We start from the raw sequence: 21,763 nt of genomic DNA on the forward strand, positions 1-21,763 counted from the left end.
TCATACAACTGTACTTTATACATGGGCAGTTGCAGGCTCACAGGTGTAACATTACTGTTCCAGTCAGACTTCAACCAGCTCTTCCTCTAGATTTTTTCCAGCAGAGGTGCGTGGGTTTCACAACGGTTCTCAGGTTTGCGGTGCAAACAAAGCCCATGGAGAGAAAATCTCCGGTGCAACTCAATGTTGCGTGCGCACAAACACACACAGCTGATTCTTAGAGCTTTACTACAGCTAATATGCGCCTCAGCTGATTCACTGATGTGACATCTGCAGTGTAGTTCATGTGTACCGCAAAGCCAGTCATCCATCACTCACGTGAGCTTGGCAATTGCTACAGCCGATTTGGGGTGGCAAACAACACAGTGAGACTCCCACAATGCTCCCTGAAACAATGACCGAAGACGTTACATATTACAAGTTGGCTCAAAAGCACAAGTAAACAACCGCAAACCCTTTTTGCAAGTTTCATGCTTGAATAGGAACAACATGGCAAGAGATGAATTTTCTGCTGATAGTAATGTTGAGGGAAAACTTTTAGCACGATAATACAGGCCACAGCTTTACTTATTTTCTTCGACCCAGTTATTCTGAACCAATGGGCCCATTTGCCTCTAAGCATAATTCAAGAAATAAATTGATGAACAAATAAATAAATAAATAAATGCATAAAAATTCTGGCAGTGGCGCTGTGCCACAGCTGCCTCTATGCAGGGGAAACAAACACATGAACTACAAACACATGAACTTCAGGCCCACTGCCCATGGCTCTAAGCTCTGACAGCACGTGAATTTAGAAAACGATACAGCATTAATTCAGCAATTACCTGTTACAGAATAAACGTAATAACAGGGCAATTAAAATCTGAACACACGGTGCATCACTTAAAACTTAAGTTAGCTATGTCAAGAGTTAGCTGTCCACTGATAATATGGTATTAGAAGATTGAGAATGTAACTTACTGCACAACGGAGTGAAATCGCTCAAAGCCGATCTCCTCTGCAGCCAGCGCGGCTAAGCACAAAAACACATTCCTCAGCAACATGCCCGCAAAACAGCACAAGGAGCAACAGCAAGATCACAAGGCATATACAGAAGCAAAATGCTTTTAAAATGAATGTTCTGGCCATGTATTTAGAAAAACACAACCATTTCATTAGTCTTCATATGTTTTCTAATTAATTTCTACATAGCTCACACCAGCACTCAGTTAGTCTAGCTCATGATGACAAACTCAAGCCACTCTGTGCATTATTCAGGAAATCAATTACTTTTCCTGGATATGCAATGCTCCAGAAGGCTGAAGACTTTAAGTATGATCACACAGCAAGTCTGTACCAAACAAAGTAGAGTGCAAGAAGAACCACAGAGAGAGAGATCTTACGTGGCTGGAGGCCTTCACTTGACCGACTGGGCTCTGGGTGACTGTCAGGGATGTCCGAGTTTTCATCTGAGATTTTAGCCTTAGACCAAGTGGCTAAGCAGTAAGACTCAGATTTGTTGAAACAGGCGGTTTCTAGAATTTCAGTCAGAGTGTAGCAGAGGGCAGTTTTTTGCTCTTCGTCTGTTTTGGAAGACAAAGGGCACACCTCAATCCACAACTGAAATCTCAGCCTTACTCCATATCATTTTCAGATTGTGGTTATAAAACAACCAAACAAAAAAATCAGATAAATATGCAGAGAAATTAATCTTAATTACTGTGTCAAGAATGTTGACACAAACCAGGCCTGGCTCCCCCAGCTTATCTCTTGGGAGGCCAGACAACATTTGAGGGTGGAGGGCGTGATGCTTTTATGGAACCATGGCATAATTCAACATTGGTTCTATAAAGATATAAACCCCTTCAATTGTAAAGGATACGTGATAAAATGATAGCAAATTCTTTTTGGAATTTTTCTCCCTTTTAAAAAACAAACAAACAAACAAACAAAAAAACATATATTCCAGACTGAAAACTGGAGGTTTTTCTAATCACAGAACTGTGTAAAAATGGACTGTGAAATGGTCAAATTCGTTCAGTTAATCTGTGTAAAACTCACCTGAAATATCCCGCCAGTTGGATCTTTCGCAGTTAAACAAGATATTCTTCATTAGGAAGGCCTGGAAAACATAAACTTCGAACGATTTAGCTCAATGGAGACTGTTAATCGCCTTTTATACAGGCACCTTCTTAATGCTGAAAATAGCTGTGAAGATTAACTTTTTCACACTACATTACTTGCTTATTTATGAGGCACTTACGGTGACTTACGGAGGCTTACAAATAAACATTAACGTTACACATTCTGTAATCCATCCTTAACTGCTTATTTTTACACAGAAGCAACTGAGGAAAGTACTCTGGTCCACTTCAGGCACATCGGAAACAATGACCCACCACACCACATGCTATCCACAACAAGATGCAAGCCATTGTCGTCATTGATGTATAAAGTCAATTCATCCTGTGTCTTCTGACTTTTATTATTATTATTTTTTTTTTTGCAATATAAAAGTCACCATTTTAGCCACAGTAATCAAGGCCCACATTCATGCAGCACCTGAGTAGGAGTGCTGATCTAAAGACCAGGGTTCCCCAATTCATATCCTAAACGAATACATTATGAGCTAAAAGGGAATACTGACGCTAGATCGCCACTCCAACCCTGGGACCCTTTGTGAATACAATAATAATACCATATTACATACGTTTTGTAACAAAGCTATTAAAACATGTAGGCATTTTTACTTCAAGTAAGATTTTAGCTAGAAGCAACAGTGCATTAATTAAATCAATCATTGTTAAATCATACAAGGTCGTCCCTGTTGTCTTAAATCGAACATTGTCCCACATAACTTGGCCATAAAAACTTATAACTGCATCGAATGTGACCAACCTGAACAGGTGCTATCACTGCGCAAGGGCCCCCTTCAAACTGCTCCAACGCTGTGCGCTCCGCCTCACTGAATACAAACCCTTGAACGAGATTTCAAGTCAGCTACGAAGCCTATATAGCTATATAACTTAAACCGCATTAAGCCCCGTAGTTTAAGGTTTTGTCTCCTTTAAATCGTAAATGGTTAATGCATGCATGTCGTAAATAGTTAATGCGTGAACGCAGCTAAATAAATCGAATTAAAGCACTAACGTTAGCTAAGGTGTACCAGTTAGATAAGTTACTTATTTAGCTAGCAAACTCTTAGCAGTTCAAAGAGATAAAGGTTTGTGACAGAGACTCCGAAACTTTGCTCACTAGCTAGCTAAATTGACTAGCGAATGTAAATACCTTGTGTCCATCTCCTGAACAGCGCGTCTGTCATGCCACTGCTGGTTTGTCTTCCCCACACCAGGTCGACTACTTCTTTGTTGAGATCAGACATTTTCTAATGTCTTCAATACGGATCTTGACACGGAGTAGCTCAAAAGGACTTAAAATGCAGTGCATGCACACCAGGCACCCAGCGAGGGTCCCCTCAAGAAGTAGTTAGCCGACTAGCTAGTGCTAGCACCTTTCTTCAAGACTGGCAATCAGTCTCCTTCCGCGTAATGGCAAGCTCGGTGGCATTTGCCACAGTGGTGGCTCGTGGCAAAACAGTAGCTATCACCTAAAAGACAAATGGAAAGATACTTTTGGAACATCCAGACTGAACATAACCGTGATCTTTGGCTAGGTGGATGGCTAGCTACAAAATAGAATTCTGTTTTAATCGTTTTTCCCTGCGAAGGTTAGCTGAACGCTATCTCGCTAGCTATATACAGGACTCATTGTCTGTGACATGGCAGTTTGACCCTTCTCATTGATGATACACAATGAATAAAACGTTAGCTAAATTATACCTTACTACCAGCTCGAAAACTAGATGTCTGGGCCATACTGGCCAACTGGAACAGGCCGCCAAACTGACCTGCTCGTTAGCAGGACTGCAACGGATAACCAACGAGCTAAGTTACCTCATACGATGTCCGAGGCCCCGACGTAACTGACTGCAACAAAAATAATCAACAACGAATCACCAGTCGTATGGTCTGTGCTGAATTAATAGCTAGCTTAGCAGATAGTCAAATACCCTATTTTGCTCCTTAGCTGGCTAGCGAGCTTCATCCAATGGAACCGGTTGTATGCAATGTAAATTCAGTTTCGTATCTAGGCTACAATTGGTTGAATTTTCTTTCCAAGACAAAATGTTTTTGCTGTAGCACAATGTTGACTTATTAGCTATTTCAGTATTACTATCTCCACTTCCCACTCATTCTATTTACTACAACTCTTACAAATGTGGGCTAAACGTAAATGTAGATAGGGGATTGGTCCAAATCCAGAATGTTCCCTATGCGTCACGCATTCAGACGCCCCACATGACAGCGCTGTGGCTTACCATAGGCTCATTTTAAACATCAGTCAAACGCGTTGCTATCACAACCGCTCTTCCCGCCTTCATGACCCGCAACACCATTTGTGGATACCGTATCAATGGTAATGGTAATGGTAAAGCATTTCAAATGACTTCATAAAAATGACGTCATGTATAGTTTAGGGCTCAACTTCAAAATATTTTATTCTGCCGTTTGGTATTTTATAGAATCATGTTAAGCACTTATTTTAGTTATTCACATGTTTCAGACGTTTTATAAATTGGTTTTGTTCTTTTATAGTGACTTATTACAAATATAGCCTGTGTTGGGTTGATACTCCAGGCTTTATATAATATTAAAACGTCAGAGCATGTGCATAAATACACACTCCCTGCTATTAAACAAGGTTATGCACATCGTGCGACTTATTGCTTTATTTGTCGATTCTGGTCACACTTAGCCTATTTAAGGGCTATTAACCTTTTTAGAACGTTTCCAGTCGCAGACCTTAAAAGTGCTTTCTCGCTTAGAGCGCATATTCTCTACTGCATACAGAAGTCGAACATTTCTTTTACCGGAGTATATTTTCCAGTAAGTCGAGGTGCAGGCAATTTCGTAATTTTAATTTATTTATCATTTATTTTGAGGAAATTGTTACAAAGCCTAGTGGCTTCCTACTACAACTGTCATAGGAAGAGCGTTACCATAATTTCGTACTTTTCGTCCTCGACCATATTCCGTAGTCGTAGCCGAATCACACGCGTGAAAAATAGGTTTCCAGACCAAGTTATCTGAGGAGAACCTGGAAAGTAGATAAAATGGGAGGTCAAGCGAAGAGTAAAAAGAAAAACAAACCAAGAAGGAAAGAACGACATCCAGACAGAGGTTTGTCATACTTAGTTTCAGGTTTGCCGTGTGACAGAATTTGAAGGTAGCCACTCACTTGGCTACCTAGCCAAACACGCATGGCACGTTTGATATACTAGGATAGATTTCAGCCGGCTCGATCCCAAATTAAGATAACATTAGCTGAGTTCCATGCGTCTCGAAAATCAGCTCAGGATTTGTAAATTTTGAGTATGTTGTATCTAGCTAGTCTGTTAACTGTACTGTATGCTCTAGTTTCATTCTGATGACGTACGTCCACAGTTGTCCAAATACCCGTTGCTAGTGTTGCCGGCTGCTCCTAGAAGAAGCGTCTAACGACCATGGTGTACATCAACATTGCATCTTGTGGCGTAAACCTTACATGACTCTCGGATATCTTGCATGAAACTGGTGACTAGATCAGCAATTTCTTTTTTTTGTGCGTATCCAAAAGACCCTGAGCAGAGAGGCTTATCTGGTCAAGAGAGGATGAAGTTCAAGATGCAGGAAAAAGCCAAGAAGAAAACTGCTGAGAAGTACTCTACGGAACAGTTACTGGAAAAGGTAGAGGGAAAAGGCACTTCAGCAGAGTAACACTTTTGTCCAGTGCAAACGTGTAAACATATAATTATAATTTTTTTTCTCTGTTTTAGACTGAAGAATGCATTGATAACTTCAATTTTGAAATGGCCCAGATGTTCTGTCAGCGTGCTCTGGACATCGAACCAACAAATCTTAAAATCCTAGACATGCTGGGAAACATTTGTGCAGAGCTTGGAAATGTGGAAAAGGCCAAGCAGATATCCTTTTACCAAAGTGTACATATTAGTAGATTAAGCAGTATGAATATGCTCTTTAGTGATTTGTGTAACATTATCATTTGCAGATTTTTTTAATCAAACAAGATGCACACTGAAAAATGTGTCCTGTTATTTTACAATGATGGTGGATAATGTCTGTGAATTGGAAAGAATGCTCCGATCTAGTCTTATAAACCACGGACACTGCTCTTACATTGTGCGGAACCTTTCTGATATAGGGCTTCAGTTAATCAGCAAAGTACCTTTACTGTCCATGTGCTCAAGTGTAAACCTAAACATCTTGTCAAGTGTTGTGTAATAGCAATGTAGGGTTGAGTTTTGTGGAGTAAACATGTAAAAACCATGTTTGTCCTCCAAAACGTGCATGCTAGACGTACATTATTTTGATTCTATGAAATATGTGGCTCTTGGGCCAGAGGACAGTACAGGCAGACAGTAGTCACGCAGAAGGTCCCACCCTGGGTGGCAGTGTTGTATAGCAAATTTGACAAATAATCTTGTGAGACTCTTAGCCATAGTTGGCACTGGCTCTGACGGGAATTGATTCCAGTTTGCGGGGCACATGGGTGTACCGAGTAACAATGCTTTAGGTAGATATGCTACCTGAGATCCTTGGTTTTGTATATATTGTTGTATGTATGTTTTATGTTATATGTGCATTTACACGTAAATGTATTGGGACAGTGGCACAATATCTGTTTTGGTTCTATGCTCCGGCACATTGGATTTGAAATAAAACAATGAATATGAGGTTAAAGTACAGACTGCCAGCTTTAATTTGAGGGTAGGAGAGCAAATGTAATGGGACAAATTAACATAATCTAAACGAAAGTTGTCATATTTAGTACTTGGTTGCAAATCCTTTACATTCAAATACTGCCTCAAATCTGAGACTCATAGGCATCACCAGACACTGGTTATCTTCCCTGGTGTTGCCCTGCCAGTTTTGTACTGAAGCCATCTTCAGTTCCTGTTCGCTTCTAGGATATTTTGCCTTCGGTCTTGTCTTCAGCATGTGAAACACACGTTAAATTGGATTCAGGATGAGTGATTGACTTGGCCAGTCTTGAACATTACACTTTTTGTCCCTGAAAATCTAATTGGTTGCTTTAGCAGTATGTTTGGGGTCACTGTCCTACTGAAAGATTAAGTGCCATTCAATGTGATTTGAGGCATTTGGTTGAATCTGAGCAGATAAGATGTTTCTGTTAACTTCAGAATTCATCGTGCTGCTGCCATCAGCAGTCACATCATCACAGAAGACAGGTGAGCTAGTTCCAGTGGCAACCATACATGCCCAAGCCATAACTACTGTACCTCCACCATGTTTCACAGATGAGGAGGGTGCTTTCGGACCCTTGTAGTCAGCTAATACTTTTTAATGTACTTTTAGCAAACTTCACCTAAAAGTAAAGTTTGCTAAAGTTGGCTGTTCTGTTCTTGAGGCATACCAGTGGTTTGCTTCTTTTGGTGAGGTTATGCGGGTGTAATTCTTCTTTTTATGGTGTGCCTACATCCTGGTGAGTGACTTATCTCTAAATTGGATTTTGATAAGGTGAATGACTTGGCCTGCCAAGAATTTTCCAGTTTTTAGCTTTGAAAAAAAGCTCCTTTGTTGCTTTAACAGTATGTTCGGGATCATTGTCTTGCAGCTGGGTGAAGTGTTGTCCAATGCGTTTGGAGGCATTTGGTTGAACTTTAGTCGATATAAGATGCTTCTCTGCGCTTCAGAATTCATTTTGCTGCTGCTATCAGCAGTTACATCATCAGTGAAGACAAGTGAACCAGTAGCTGTAGCAGCCTTGCATGCCCAAACCATAACATCCCCACCACCATGTTTTACAGAAGTGGGGGGTCCTTTGGATCTTAGACCTTTTGGCCTCCACACTTTGCTCTTGCCATCACTGATACTAGTGAATCTTGGTCTCCTCTGCCCGCAAATCTTGCTACTTTTTCCCCATTGAGGAATGCTGTGGTTGTGCAGGCAGTGTTTTTTGGGGTCATGGTCTTGCTGCAGGATGCAGCATCGGGTGATGTGGTCTGAGAAATTTCATAGTACATTAGGGCTGTCAAAAAATATTTGAAGTTCGAAAACTATTCGAAAAACTTTTTTTTAAAAATTCGAACCTAAATTTGACCATTGGAATATTAGTTTTGGATCCCGAATTTTTGATTCCGCGTTTTGTCATAAATATACAGGCTTTAATTTCATGCGGCGAGTCATGTTCATGCACGCAAAGTTCATTTCCTGTGCTAACGTTACTTCCTATGTCACATCAAAAATAACGGTGAAAATGGCAGCAGCATTGGAGGAGTTGTTCCCACTAGCTGGTAGTAGAAGCCCTGTTTGGGAATTTTCGGCTTATTGGCCATAAATGGCGAGGTCAAGGACAAGACAAGAGTTACGTGCAAGCTTTGCAGAGCAAGTGGATCGTCTGGTTTTCCTTGCCAATAACCTCCGGTGATACTTTCAGCTCCATGGACACCTAACGTTACTGGGCAGCTAACAATTTAGGCTAAATAATGTTCCCATGGCAGGCTATGTTTCCTTTCTGTCCTGAAGATTTTGATAAAACTGGATAATGAAAGAAGTTAAACAAACAGAGTAAGTAATTTATGTTGTTTTAGGCTACAGGCATAGCCGTTTGAATAGTTTTTGTGTTAAGAAATAAACAGGGATTTCCTATAAACATGATTTCCCTATTATTGTGATTAATAAATGGCGAGTTGTGGCAAATTACATCCACGAGAAAGTGCTTTATTTATTTGCGCATTAGGCTATAGAAACTGCAGGAGGCTCATTTATAAAATGAACTTGCATGCATACGTCAAGTGAAGACCTGACATGGAGCCACAACCGTTTCCACGGTCAAATCGAGTAATGTTGAAATTTTATACATCACTACTTTGACGTGATTTTCCACGTACGCGCCACACAGTTGTGTGCAGGCCAGTTTAGAGGGAGCCTCACGTGCATGTTGCGCCCGACAATAAGCAGCTTTTTTTGTGAATTATAGGCAAATGATGTTCGAATATATTCGAACGCTACCTAATTACAAAAGCTAATATTCGAACTCAATTTCATGGCACTTTTGACAGCCTTATTGTACATAGCTAGACACATAGGGGCGACATAGCTCAGGAGGTAAGACCGATTGTCTTGTCGAAGTGTCCTTGAGCAAGACAACCCCTAACCCCTAACTGCTCTGGCGAATGAGAGGCATCAATTGTAAAGCGCTTTGGATAAAAGCGCTATATAAATGCAGTCCATTTACCATTTACCATTTACATTTAGTCTACGCTTCGAAATTCATCCTACTGCTGCTGTCCTCCATTACATCATCAATGAGAATGAGCGAGCCTTTTCCAGAAGCAGCCATACATGCTCAAGCCATGATGCTCCCGCCTCCATTTTTCACAGATGAGGTGGTATGCTTTGGGTCATGGGCTGTTCCTTTCTCCAAACTTTCAGCTTTCCACTGCTTTGGTAAAGGGTTATTTTGACCTCATCTGTCCATAAAACTTCCAGAACTCTTCTGGCTTCTTTCTGTATTTTTTGGCGAATTCTCATCTGGCCTTTCGATTCTTTCTGCTGCTGAGAGGTTTGCATCTTGCAGTGTAGCCTCTGTAGTTCTGCTCTGGAAGTGTTCTGTGTACAGTGACTTTTGATATTTTCACCCCTGGCCTCTGAAGACTGCCGGTAATGCCACTGACTGTTGTTTTAGGGGTTTTCTTCACAGCTCTTAGGATTGCTCTGTCATCAACTGCAGTTGTCTTCCTTGGCCAACCTGTGTGGTGTTTTCTTCAGAGTCCAGTGGTTTCTTTCTTTTTTAGGACATCCCAAACTGCTGTATGTGATATATATATACACAGTTTCTCTGCTGTCCTTAATGAATTAATCTGTCCTTTCAGCTTTCAGATTAGTTTTTTTTTTTTTTTTTTTTAAGTCACAGTTAATCCTTTGGTCTTAATGGTGTGTGCCTTGACTCCAAATGAAATCTTCTCAGATAAAAACAATGGCTAAATCCTCACTTCTAAAGCTCACACTCACTTCTCTTTTATGCGTGAACAATCCATGAAAAAGTTAACACCCGAGCAACAGTTAACACCTGTCAGTCATTCATTAACTTGTTTTCGCACAGCTGAGACTCAAAACAGAAATGGCCGTTTTTGGAAAATGGTAAAACATGCAGATGTAACTACCATGAAATAAAAGGCGATTGTCTGTACTTTTGTCTCGTATTCATCTTTTGATCTCAAATCCAAATGCATTAAGTATATAGCAAAAATAACAAATTTAACTCTACTGGTCCCATTTTTTTTGGAGGGCACTGTATGTACACGCTGCCTAGGCTGATGATGTGGCGTGAGCCATCCTCTGTTATTGCTGTTATTAGCGCTGTGGGAAACGAATGTGGATGCCTCCTTAATCACCTTGTACGTGTTCCTGAAAGCTGTGGAGCTGAGTCCAGAGGAGGGACACAGCAAGTACATGTACCTGGGCCAGATTCACACTGGCATGGAGGCTGTGCAGTACTTCAGCAAAGGCATTGAGGTCATGCTCAACGCGCTGGAGGAGCGGACGCAGTCGGTAAGTTTCCTCAGGCCCGAGCGCTCTTAGGAGGTGGAGGCTGAAAATCTCCATTTCTGTTTTATCCACCAGTTTTATAAAATGTCAGCACAGTCCAGGTTGAGATTAAATCAATTTTTTGGAGCTGGTCCGTTTAAAAATCCAAATCGGCCTCCAGCGCTGTGCATTCACCTTGCAGTTCAGTTAAATTCCAGTTAATGGATGTAAATGGATGAATTGAATTGGAATTGTCTTCAATCTCCAGAACTCAGTTGCTCTTGGGATTCGTTCCAGCTCTGGTACTATCCTATAAAACCACATGTCGTGTAAAAACATGTCCCTCTGGCACACTTCTGACCTTCTCTCCTTTTCATTAATGGATATTTCTTTGTGAGCATGAGGAACCTCAGCTCAAAGCAAGCTTAGTCTCCTGACATCTGAAAGAACCCAGTTTCATTAGTGTAGACAGGAGATGCACTAGGGCAGGGAACAAGGGACGTGCCTGAGAAGCCTGTATTGAAGACAAATGATTGGGTAGTCAGAACATCAGTCTGACTTGCTGTGGCCAATCAGACTGAAATTTCCTGATTCATCGCTTCAGAAATGTATATCTTTAACAGAAGTCACACTGTAAACAGCCAAGGAGCTTCTAAATGTTATTCAAGGAGAAGAACCATTCATTCATAATACACATCTCAAACGTATGTATGATTTATGTGAATGGTGTTGAGGCATCATCCTGAAATACCCATCTTCACAGGTTCCTAAATACAGCTAATATTACCGCCTGGTTGCTTATAAGAGTACATTCTTCCAGATATTGTGGAATCTGGGTTGGTGACCAATTTGTTTTACTTTAACCAAATAAGTGATCTAGCTGTGCAATTAAAGCTTTGAATAGAACAAAAACAACACTTTGTCACTGCATGACCTGGGTTGCAGAAAATTGGTGGTTGCAGTTGTTTAAAATCACGAATTCCTTCAGTATTATTGACCCTTTGATTGGCGGTAGATTGCTTGAAATATAACTTTCAAATGAATATTATGACAAAAGTGTCTCTTGATGTTTTATATGTGTTACCATATTTGTGAGAAAAATGTGTGAGAAATTCCCAAGTTGCATGTAATTACAAAAGTCAACTTGCTGCTCCTCTTGCATAAGTTTTGTTTAAACATGAGAAAATTCCCATGTGGAAACACTCATTTTAGATCTTACAGCAAATAACTTGGGGCATATTGTTTTGAAATTATTATTAAAAAAAAGCTTCTGCTTTGAAGTTGCTTCTGTCTGTCTGATAATGCAGTTCAGTAGACTCACACAAGGGGGCAATATAGCCTAAATGAAAGGCATTTGTTCTTTTAAAACGTGAAGATGGACTCTCGAAGTACATTTTCAGATAATAAATAGCAAATCCCTGAAACATATTATTGGCACCACAAATATTCGTTATTCATCGGTTCCCCAATGCCTCTGAATGACTCACCACGGACTATGTGAATAGCCATTCAGAACAAATATGCCGAAAACCTAGAGAAGTATTTGAAGGCCATTTCTAATGCAAAATTTAAAAGGTTTTTTTTGGCTTTTTTTGTGATTAAATGTTTGCGGAAAGTCTGGATGGGACAGACTTTTTGAAGGGCGTTACGTGACGGTTGTTTTGTTCACCTGAAAGGCCGAAGGGGCGGCAGCTGCTGTCTCGGACCGCGACCCAGAACTGACGGGGAAGGATGTGTCAGTGGCCTTCTGTTCGGTGGCAGAGATATTCTTCACTGACCTCTGGTAACATTCTGTCTCACATTATCCTGTGAATATTTATTCAACTCACCCTGGAAAAAACAAACAAACAAACAAAAAAAACATACAGTGACAATGTGGTCCCAGCAAGACCGCTCAAAGGTCGACAATGTCGAATGGTTGCATTAAAACTAGAGGTTAAATGTAAAGATTATTTTGTAATTGGATACTCTTTGTAGTCAAATAGTATGTGGATACTCGGTTCAAAGTTAAATTGGGACTGTTACAACATGAAACTAGCATATTTCTGCCTGTCATATTGCAGACCCTGTCAGTAATTACCTGAGAATGGCCACATCTTTTCACATTTCTTCTAATGAACAAAAATAACTGTTGAGATGGCAATTTGCATATGTGTGTGTTGCTCAGATAATTAGCGTCCATATGAATACGCATGCTAAGTGTTCCACTCATAAGTTTTAGTACTGTGCCACACAGCGCTTCACACTTGCATTCTCACTTTTGTTTGTTTGCGTGTAATAAATCCACAATGCACTACGGTGATTCTGTTTCATTTTGGCTAGCAGACAAGCTAACTTAATGTTGCTGCCTGTAGCCTAGATGCGCTGTCATGGATTTGTCCACCTGAGATGAGTCTAATTTCACCCTCTTCACGAGGTGTAACATCCACATTTTGTCAATCAACCATTTCTGGACATTTGTTTCTCATCCATAATTGAAACCAAATTCTCTGAATTTTAAATATTGCCTCCTGTCTATCCTCAGATGTTTTGAACTGAAATATTTGAAAAATCTTGGCTTTATTTTTGTGAGTTCCTGTTTATCATTTTTTAGGATGTTTTAGGATCCCTCTTAAACATTTACATCCACAGGTCTTGCAAAGCTTTTTCAAGCTTAATGGTATGCTATGGAGTGAGATAATGAAGCTGATGAATAGCTAGTGAACAAGCTGCTTAATGTCTTTTCAGAACGTTTTTTATGATACAAAAGAGAAACTAAAAATGAGGGCTGTTGGAAGTGGAGTGGCACTTGTTTGAACACATGCCTCAAGTTATGGTAGCAGAGTAAAATTCAATAATTTCTTTTTCATTTGACCAAAGTTTTGTCCAAGTGCATCTGCACCTTGTCCAGAGCAATGGAGTGAAGAACATGAGAGCAATCAGATGGTGCTTCTCTTTTTAACCTATCTACAGAAAAGCATGACGAATGGTCTAAGAGCCAGTTACAAGTCAGACAAACAAGCTCACATAATGTGGTCAAGCAACAGAACCGTCTACTGCACTTGTGACCTTTAGAAATGTAAAATCCATCAAGTTTGCATTTTATTTTTTTTCACCACACATAATGGCATAATGAACAAAATAACACTTTGAACAGCTGTACGGATACCAGAGAACAGAACCAGATAAAAGTGATGTGTTTATGTATTTATCTTCCCCTGTCAGTATGGAGGAGGGTGCTGCGGAGAAGTGCAAAGAGGCCATCGAGAGAGCTTTACAGTATGACCCAGACAACCCAGAAGCCCTGCAGCTGATGGCCAGCTATCTCTTCAGCACGGAGAACGTTCAGGTGACTGGTCGTCTCCGGCCTTACTCTCCTCGTGGGCAACGTGGTGTGAAAAATGGCTTTTTGTTTATTTCTTTCATTTCTTTGTGCACTGTAGAAGTTTCCACCGGTATTATCTGCTAATGATTAATTGGGATCTAGTGATACCAGGGAAGAGCACACCAGTAACCGAAAAGGTTCATGTAGTATCGTTGGTTACTGCTGGACTCATTGCATTTTAATGTGGTGAAAATGAGCTTGAGTGAGTTTTTCAGTTCTTTTGCTACAAATTCAAAGACTTGTGGGAAATTATAAGCTGTTAAACATTGCCAAGCACCAAGCATAATCGGTGGTGCCCAAGATAAAGATTTTAAGATGCAACAGATGCATTCCTTGAGGAATTCCCGGGAATTCTCTATGATTGAGAGTTTCTTCATCACCGCTGATGAATATCTATATGGGGGTGGTTGCTTCAGATAACAGAAGACAATTAGAGGAGCCATCAGTTGGCTCGACTGCAGTAGCTGTGATGGCCACAAGGTGGCAAAATGGGTTAAGGCAAGTGTGTCATAAGGAGGTTGCCCCTCTTTGCTCTTTGGTTTCTCGCGCACATTCGCTTTGGCCCCTGGTCTCTCGTTTTCCTTTCAGTCAGGTGCAGCCTGATGTAGCGCCTTTTGTGTACTGCTGTGGATGTGTTTTTTGGCCTTATCGTTTGATGTAATGAGTGATATGTGATTGTTTTGCCATTGCTTTGTTTTTGCCTTCGTTTCCTAGTTAACCCAGCCAGGGAAGCGCATACACCGATTGATTCAGCATGCCTGACATCTCGTTTGCATTGCATATCATATTGCATATAATGGCCAGATGCGAATGTAATAATACCGAAAGTTTGAAAACCGTTCAAAGCAATATAGTTAAAGGGTGACTAATATATGAACCATTTCATTGACTCATTTTTCCGAACTATTTCCACCACGCTGATCATGTAATGACACTAATTTTGTGAAACTTTCTTTGTGGAGTGTTGGTGACCCCGAGAACCGCTCCAGTCTGGAAATAGCTTCTAAATGTGGTTTTACCACCAACTGAAAGCTTGATTTAGCATATACAAATGTATTTAATGGATAGCTGTGAGCAGTTATTGCTCTGAACTTTTACATTAATGGTCGGTACTTTTCTGCACTATAGAAACGCAATCCTGCTTGCACTGCGACAGGTTGTATTCATGCGCACAGGAGGGCGTGTTGGTACGGTTGCTCACTGCCGTAACTTCCTTGGCAGCGAGTCGCGCACTTCCCTTCTCGCCGTAGTTCTCACTGAGAGCCGTGTATTGTTCTGCTGAAATAAGTAGCCTGTCAACTGGAACACCAAATGCCTGGGGATGGACTGATGGAAAATTGCGTAAATGACTGTTCCCTTCCGGCTACGAGCGGAGTGGACCAGCTCTCGGGGTGACCAAAGCTGCACAAAGCAATATGTGACAAAATTAGTGTCATTACCGATCAGCATGGTGGAAATCGTTGGGTCCGAGCCAGAAAAAAAAAACCTCAAGTTATCCTTAAATATTAAGCTATATTTACCCACTCGAAGGTCAATTAAACAGTCATCGGGTAAGTGAATGAATTGCGTAGGTGTTTTCATAGCAAACAGAAGTCGTCCACAACAGATGCCAACCGTTTGACTTTGGGGGGGGGGGGGGGGGGTTATGGTTCCGGAGCCCGCACTTGCATCATCCCGTGGAGTGGATGATTGGCTTTGAGAGGCAAACCAACAGAAAGAGCGAAGCGCCGGTGCGGTTGCCCGGGCGATGGACGGCGCTTGCGCTGGAGGAGCCCGAGCCGGGCCGTCCGTTGTCAGGCGCGCCGTGCCTCGTCAGCGCAGCAGGGAAAGGGGGAACTGAAGCTGCCGGGGCCGTGTGTTGCAGGAGGGGCGGGAGTTCCTGATGCGGAGCGTGGCGCTGTGGCTCCCGAGCCGGACGAGCGAGGCTCAGCCGTGTGGGCGAGAGGAAGACGCGGAGGACGAAGAACACCAGCAGGTGAACGCACGCTCTGACTCAGTATGACATACAGTGCAATGCACAGTGCCCTATACAGCAGGGATCAGCAACTCACGGTCCTCGAGGGCCGAGAACTGCTGGTTTTCCACCCTCCCTTTGCCTGGGAGTCAGGTGCGAAGACAGTCTGGCCAATCAGTAGCACTAATTACCTGGGAGAAAAGAAAACCAGGGCTGGAGTTGGATTCGAGGGCCAGAGTTGATGATCCCTGCTATACAGTACGCTCACTGTTCAGAATATGCTACACAATATGCAATACCTTACTCTACATGCAATTTCCTATCCTGAAAAATGATATACCCTACGCTACACAGTACACTACATTTCTTTCAGTGTGGTATACCTGAACTCCAGGAGCAAACTAAAGGGGATACACCCTAATGCAAATAACATGGCACAGTAAACGTGAAAGGATTTTCCTTCAGCATGAAGTGGTGCTCAGGCAAAGTGAATGGGAGCGAGGTTCAGAAACAGACCGCAGCTGAGAGCCTCCACTTCTCTGGCTCTGAAAACGGTTCCAGTTTGGCAGGGCGAGGCTGCTGAGGGGCCAGGCAGGGCCTCCTCCTGAGCCCGCCGTTCCTGGAGCCCTGCAGCAGCACGGCAGAGAGACGCGTGTGCGTTGCGAGATCCCCACGCGGCTAACGGGGAGCCGCGGTCGGAATCTGTGGCTGGGCGTGATTTATGACGCGCGCGAATGTTAACAAAATCATTACGCGCGTGCCGCGGTACTGGAGCGCCAGGTCGTAGCTCTGACAGCTGATCACCGGATCATTAGCGGTCTCCGTGCGTCGCCTTCTCTCTGACCTCATGCATTATCCATAAGCGTCATGAAACCGTGTCAGAATGTTGATTTTGGCTGGAATTCCGCTCTAACGGAGAGAGAGAGACATTCTGACGCGCCGCGGAGGAATTCCGGCTCGCGAGCTGCGTAAACCTCATCAAAAATGAAAGCGGTGGCATTTCCGAGAGCCGCCAAACGAAGCAGCGGGCGGCGCGCTATGAAAGGTTAGCGCTTGCCCGTGTTCCTCGTGACACGATACTGTGATCGCCCTGTACTGCGCACGGAGGTCACGGAGAAAAACAATTAGTGCCCGGAATGGCTTTCACCTGTTCTCAAAGCAAGCGTGCAGTGCGTTGTTTGTCACTGTCATCTGGATTTAGCGATACCAGAGGCTAGCGCTGAAGGTCAGTTTTGAAAGTGGCCGTGTCCAGTGGAGGGGACGGCTATAAAGATGAACGGGGTGAAGGGTAGCGATGTAATACGCTGTCACTGTCATGTAGTTATTACATCATTATGGAATTTACCTGGCAGGACTTCCCTCCTAAAAGGACAGCATGTGTACCCCGTTCTAGATCTGAAAATGGCTGCGTAATGGAAAGATAATGTGGGCCTGCATTGCGCGAGTTTGATTTCCGAGAGAGCAGAGGATCCAATTGAAAATTGAAATTGAAATTAAAGTGGTCTTGAAATTATTTATACTTGAAATTGGATTGTCTCATACGTGCTTGGATGATGTAATATTGAGATTTGCACGTTCATTATTCATGTGCCATTAGGTCTACCATAGAAGCGGAGAGCCTTGGGGCACTGCTGGCCGAGCTCGACACGGTGCAAACTAGACAAGCTGTCTGCAACCCTGGTTCTGTAGCAGTACAGGGTCTGCTCGTTTATGTGCTCACCCTAAAATCAACAACCAATCAAGGCCCAAGAAGCCAAGTGTGGGGGGTTAACGGTGTAGTCGCTGCTTCAGTTGACGAGCTGGTAAAAGAAAAAACCTAACAGCAGCAGACGCTGTGTTATGTTATATTTATGTTTGGTCCCATGATACATAGAAGGTTTCTCAAGGTTGGCGGGGTAACCGTGAGCGACCGCCACATGACCCAGCCCCATGGCTCTGTTCTCAGTGGGCCTGGGGCTGCAGAAGATTACAGGCCAGCATCCTCTCCATAAAAGAATGTTGTTGTTCTTGTTACATTATTCTCTACATACTTGAGTCATCACTGCAATGTACATCCGGGCTTTTCAGACTTAGTCCCTGGAACCTACTTTGCATTCTAATTTTTTGTTCAGTTAAGGTTTCCATTTCTTCTGTGATTTTTTTCTTAAACTTATTACAACACAGTGCAGGTGTGATTCATTGCCTTTTAATTTGTCTTCAAACTTAATTGTACCAAAAATTGTCTGTGCCTGTGACAAGGTGTCCAGCAATTATGATCCCACTGATTTCATCTGTCTGTCCGTATTTTAATCTAATGAAAACTTTAACCTTTTTCTAAAGGAACTGTTTGCCAATATAGTGCATGATGGAAAGTGAAAGCTTAGATCATATGACTGATTAGAATTCGTGGCATGTAAATACGGGGTATTTTTTCTTCAGGGTTTGCACAGCTATTTCTGAGGGCAAATAACCCCCTCAATAGGTATTAATTGTCTAATTAAGAACAATTAAGAGCTTATTACAATTCAGGGGTTGCAATTATGTTTGGAATGAAAGCTGGCATATAGAGTGGGCCCCTGGGGCCAAGTTTGAAAACCCCCGACGTGGATCACAATATCTGAACGTTCTCTTTGTTCACTGAGCGTGGTGGAAACAGAGTTAACGGATGAGAGCATCGCTAGCACGGTGACAACAGCGTGTATGCTGGCTGTCTAACACCGAGGCCTGCCCCCCTCGTATAACGTTGATACTGCTGTCACATGTCTGCGTTTGATTCTGTTGCAACAGCAATATGTAGAAAGTGTTTTTCCGCAGTATTCTGAAGGCTGTGAGGCTCTGAGTCAGAGATCAGCCACAGTGATTGAAATTACCGGTCCCCAAATCAAAAAGGGGAAATTATGAATCCACAACACAGTATTCCCTTTGATATCCTGGACATTTTAATGAAATCGTTGATGGCCGCACAATTTGCATAGTTTGCTATTCACTTTTTTATGTTAGATCTTGAAGGCTTTCATTTCTGTTCAAGAATGTGTTATTAATTTCACAGCTGCACTCCTGCTTAAATTTCAAATTCAATCCCTACATATATCTGCCATTTGGAAATATGGTGGTGTGTTGTTAGTAACTTCATCTGTCTAGTTTACCAGAATGCTTTGGTTTTTGTTCTTTTCCGCTGTTTTGAGACCTCTGAAAGTTGATCGCTGTTGAAACCATTTTTCTCTCATGTCTGTTATATACTTGATAAATCGTTGTTTAATTAAATTAGAGGTGACAATTCATGAGGAAGCGTAGGAATGTTGTGCTCAAAAATGGCTTTTGTAAAAATGTGTAAAAATAAGATTAGTGTTGTAAAATGTTAATTGACCACCTTAAACAAAAGCTGATATGGGCTCTTATCTGATGGTTTTACTATTGACATCACAGTGAAATGGAAATTTCTTGGTTATGCCTAAGGGTAAGTTTGATTACCCTGACTGGCTTTCCTTGTGTAAACCAATTTCAGTCTCTTGCCTTGCCACCAGTGTCAAGTCATGATCTCTGGAAGTCACATGTGTACAATGTGTATTTACTTAACATCTTTGCATCTTTGTGCAAATTTCAGTCTCACCTTTCTGTTCTTGGTATTCATGAGAGGCTTACATCAGTGTAATTTGCCTATGTCAGTCTTCTGTGTGGTGATCTGCCATTATTCCACTCCCCAGTGTATGGGGATCATTATCAATGACTTGAGCTGACAATTTAGGATTTTTTTTTCACAGCTCCTGCCATCACGTTCCGATGTCTTCCATTGAAGTCCACCAGTAGTTGGCTTGTTCTTTAGGAGAGAACATAGCCTGCTGTTGACCATGGAATATGCAAACTTTCTGCCATAGTTCTAATTGAATTTAACTTTCTTTAGTCCTCACAATAGCATTCATGCTTGTCATACTCCGGTCTCTGGCCTCCATTGGCAGCTTTCTTGTCTTGTATCTTTTAGTTTATAACAGGAGTCCACAATCTTATCCAGAAAGGGCTGGTGTGGGTACAGGCTTTTGTTCTGAACCAAGCAGAATTTCTTGATAGAATTGAATTCTTTGTTCCCTCTATGATTGCAAGCTGTTCAGGCCCTGAGGCAGCAAAGCAGCCCTAAGCCATGATGCTCCCTCCACCATGCTTCACAGTTGGGATACGGTTTTGGTGTTGGTGAGCAGTGCTTTTCCCCTCCAAACGTAGCGTTGTGGATTTCTGCAAAAAAGTTCAAATTTTGTCTCTTCCATCTATAGAACATTGTCCTAGCGGCATTGTGGAACATCCCAGTGGTTTTTTTTTTTGCAAACATGCAATGTTTTTTTGGAGCAGTGGTTTCCTTCATGGTGTCCTCCCATGAATACCATTCTTGTTTAATTTTTTTCCTTATACTGGAACAGAGACTAAAAGAGCAATTTCAAGAGATTTCTGCCGGTCCTTTGCTCTTACCCTAGGGTTCTTTTGACCTCCTTCAGCATTGCATGGTGCACTCTTGGTGTGATCTTTGCAGGATGCCCACTCCCAGGGAGGGTCGCAACAGTACAGAATTTCCTCCATTTGTAGACAACTTGTCTTATTGTGAATTGATGAACACCCAGGCCTTTAGAAATACTTTTGTAGCCTATTCCAGCTTTATGCATCTCTATAGTTCTTATAAGTTTCTCAAGGTGTTTTGATCAGGGCATGGTTCACATGAATGGATATTTCTTGAGAAGAGCAGACTTTGTCAGTGTGCCTTTTTTATAGGGCAAGGCACCTCCAACTCACAACCCCAATCTCATCTCATCGATTGGAACAGCTGACTCCAATTAGCTTTTAGAGAAATCATTAGCCTAGAGGTTCACGTACTTTTTCCATTGTAGACTGTGAATGTTTAAATGATGTGTTCAGTATTGACAAGAAGTACAATTATTTGTTTTTTGTTAGTTTAAGCCGGTTTTGTTTGTCTATTATTGTGGAGATCAGACCACATTTAAATGAGTAATTATTGCAGAAATCTAAACAGTACCAAAGGGTTCACAAACCTTTTCTTGCAACTGTAATTCAATGTCTGTTTAAAAAATGCATAGAATAAATGCAGACATTGCAAATTTTGCCTCATAGTCGGTGATAGATTTGAAATGCAATTGTATTAGTACTGACGTAAAACAGCGGTCACAATACTTTTTCTTTAAACTGTATAACTTTAAAAATGCTTGCTAAACTTATTCCATGCTCAGAGGCTCCTTCACAGTCTTTCTAATGTCATATTCTGTCTTGTCTGATATGGTCCGCAATAATGTTTTCTTATTAGTTGCACAAAATAATTTGTAAAATTCAAACATAAACACTGAAGTATATAGTTGTGTGTCCTTACAGATCTTGACAAAGTTATTCATTCATAGTTTTGTGATATTTAACATTTTAATCACATTTTTTGGTTTCACGGCATGTTTTAATAGTAACACTTTAAACACTATCTTTTCGTGTTTATGCATTTGAAAGAACCAGTATTCACGTGTCTTAAGAAAGGTGGTCATCAGTGCAGAATCTGGCAGAGACAGGGTTTTCCCCCTCCAGTAGCCTACTCGCATGTGTAAGAGGGACAGCTTAATTGGGAATACGTTGGCAGCTCGGAGACAGCCAATAAATGCAAACTTGTTTTGTCGGGAGAGTACCGAGGTTAGATCCCGAGGTTAGAGTGTTTTACAGCAGGTATCCTGATCTCCCTCCCCCCCCCTTCCCATCCCCACAAATGCAACAGCAGCCCAAGAAAGGAACACTTCGCTTCTGGTGAAGTCGGTGACGTTAGTAAGATAGATGGGATGTAAACAAGGTTTGATAAGTGCACTCGTCGTCAGCAGAATAATGACTAGCGCGAAGATT

At 41.8% G+C, this 21,763-nt stretch overlaps 2 protein-coding genes across 5 annotated transcripts in view; one reads left to right on the forward strand and one right to left on the reverse strand.

Annotated features, from left to right (window-relative positions):
- mindy3 (MINDY lysine 48 deubiquitinase 3) overlaps positions 1–4,300 on the reverse strand; it is a 38,924-nt gene extending 34,624 nt beyond the window's left edge. Inside the window, exons 1-6 of one of the 4 annotated variants that reach the window (XM_035404779.1) lie at positions 4,052–4,300; positions 3,271–3,589; positions 2,881–2,960; positions 2,044–2,104; positions 1,386–1,565; positions 964–1,015 (exon numbers count right to left, since the gene is read on the reverse strand). In XM_035404779.1, the coding sequence (XP_035260670.1) occupies positions 964–1,015; positions 1,386–1,565; positions 2,044–2,104; positions 2,881–2,960; positions 3,271–3,364 (467 nt within the window). In that variant the 5' untranslated portion in view covers positions 3,365–3,589; positions 4,052–4,300. Of the gene's footprint in view, positions 1–963; positions 1,016–1,385; positions 1,566–2,043; positions 2,105–2,880; positions 2,961–3,270; positions 3,590–3,889 lie in introns of all 4 variants that reach the window. The other 3 variants (XM_035404759.1, XM_035404769.1, XM_035404789.1) reach the window with 3 other exon arrangements.
- A 738-nt stretch (positions 4,301–5,038) lies between these two features.
- si:dkey-12j5.1 (probable assembly chaperone of rpl4) overlaps positions 5,039–21,763 on the forward strand; it is a 162,413-nt gene continuing 145,688 nt past the window's right edge. The window contains exons 1-7 of the mRNA XM_035404803.1: positions 5,039–5,222; positions 5,659–5,768; positions 5,858–6,004; positions 10,467–10,616; positions 12,269–12,375; positions 13,797–13,920; positions 15,821–15,931. Coding sequence (XP_035260694.1) covers positions 5,156–5,222; positions 5,659–5,768; positions 5,858–6,004; positions 10,467–10,616; positions 12,269–12,375; positions 13,797–13,920; positions 15,821–15,931 — 816 coding nt within the window. The 5' untranslated portion in view covers positions 5,039–5,155. The remainder of the gene's footprint in view (positions 5,223–5,658; positions 5,769–5,857; positions 6,005–10,466; positions 10,617–12,268; positions 12,376–13,796; positions 13,921–15,820; positions 15,932–21,763) is intronic.

The sequence above is a fragment of the Anguilla anguilla genome, chromosome 1, assembly GCF_013347855.1.
Source record: "Anguilla anguilla isolate fAngAng1 chromosome 1, fAngAng1.pri, whole genome shotgun sequence".
Taxonomy (NCBI): Eukaryota; Metazoa; Chordata; class Actinopteri; order Anguilliformes; family Anguillidae; genus Anguilla; species Anguilla anguilla.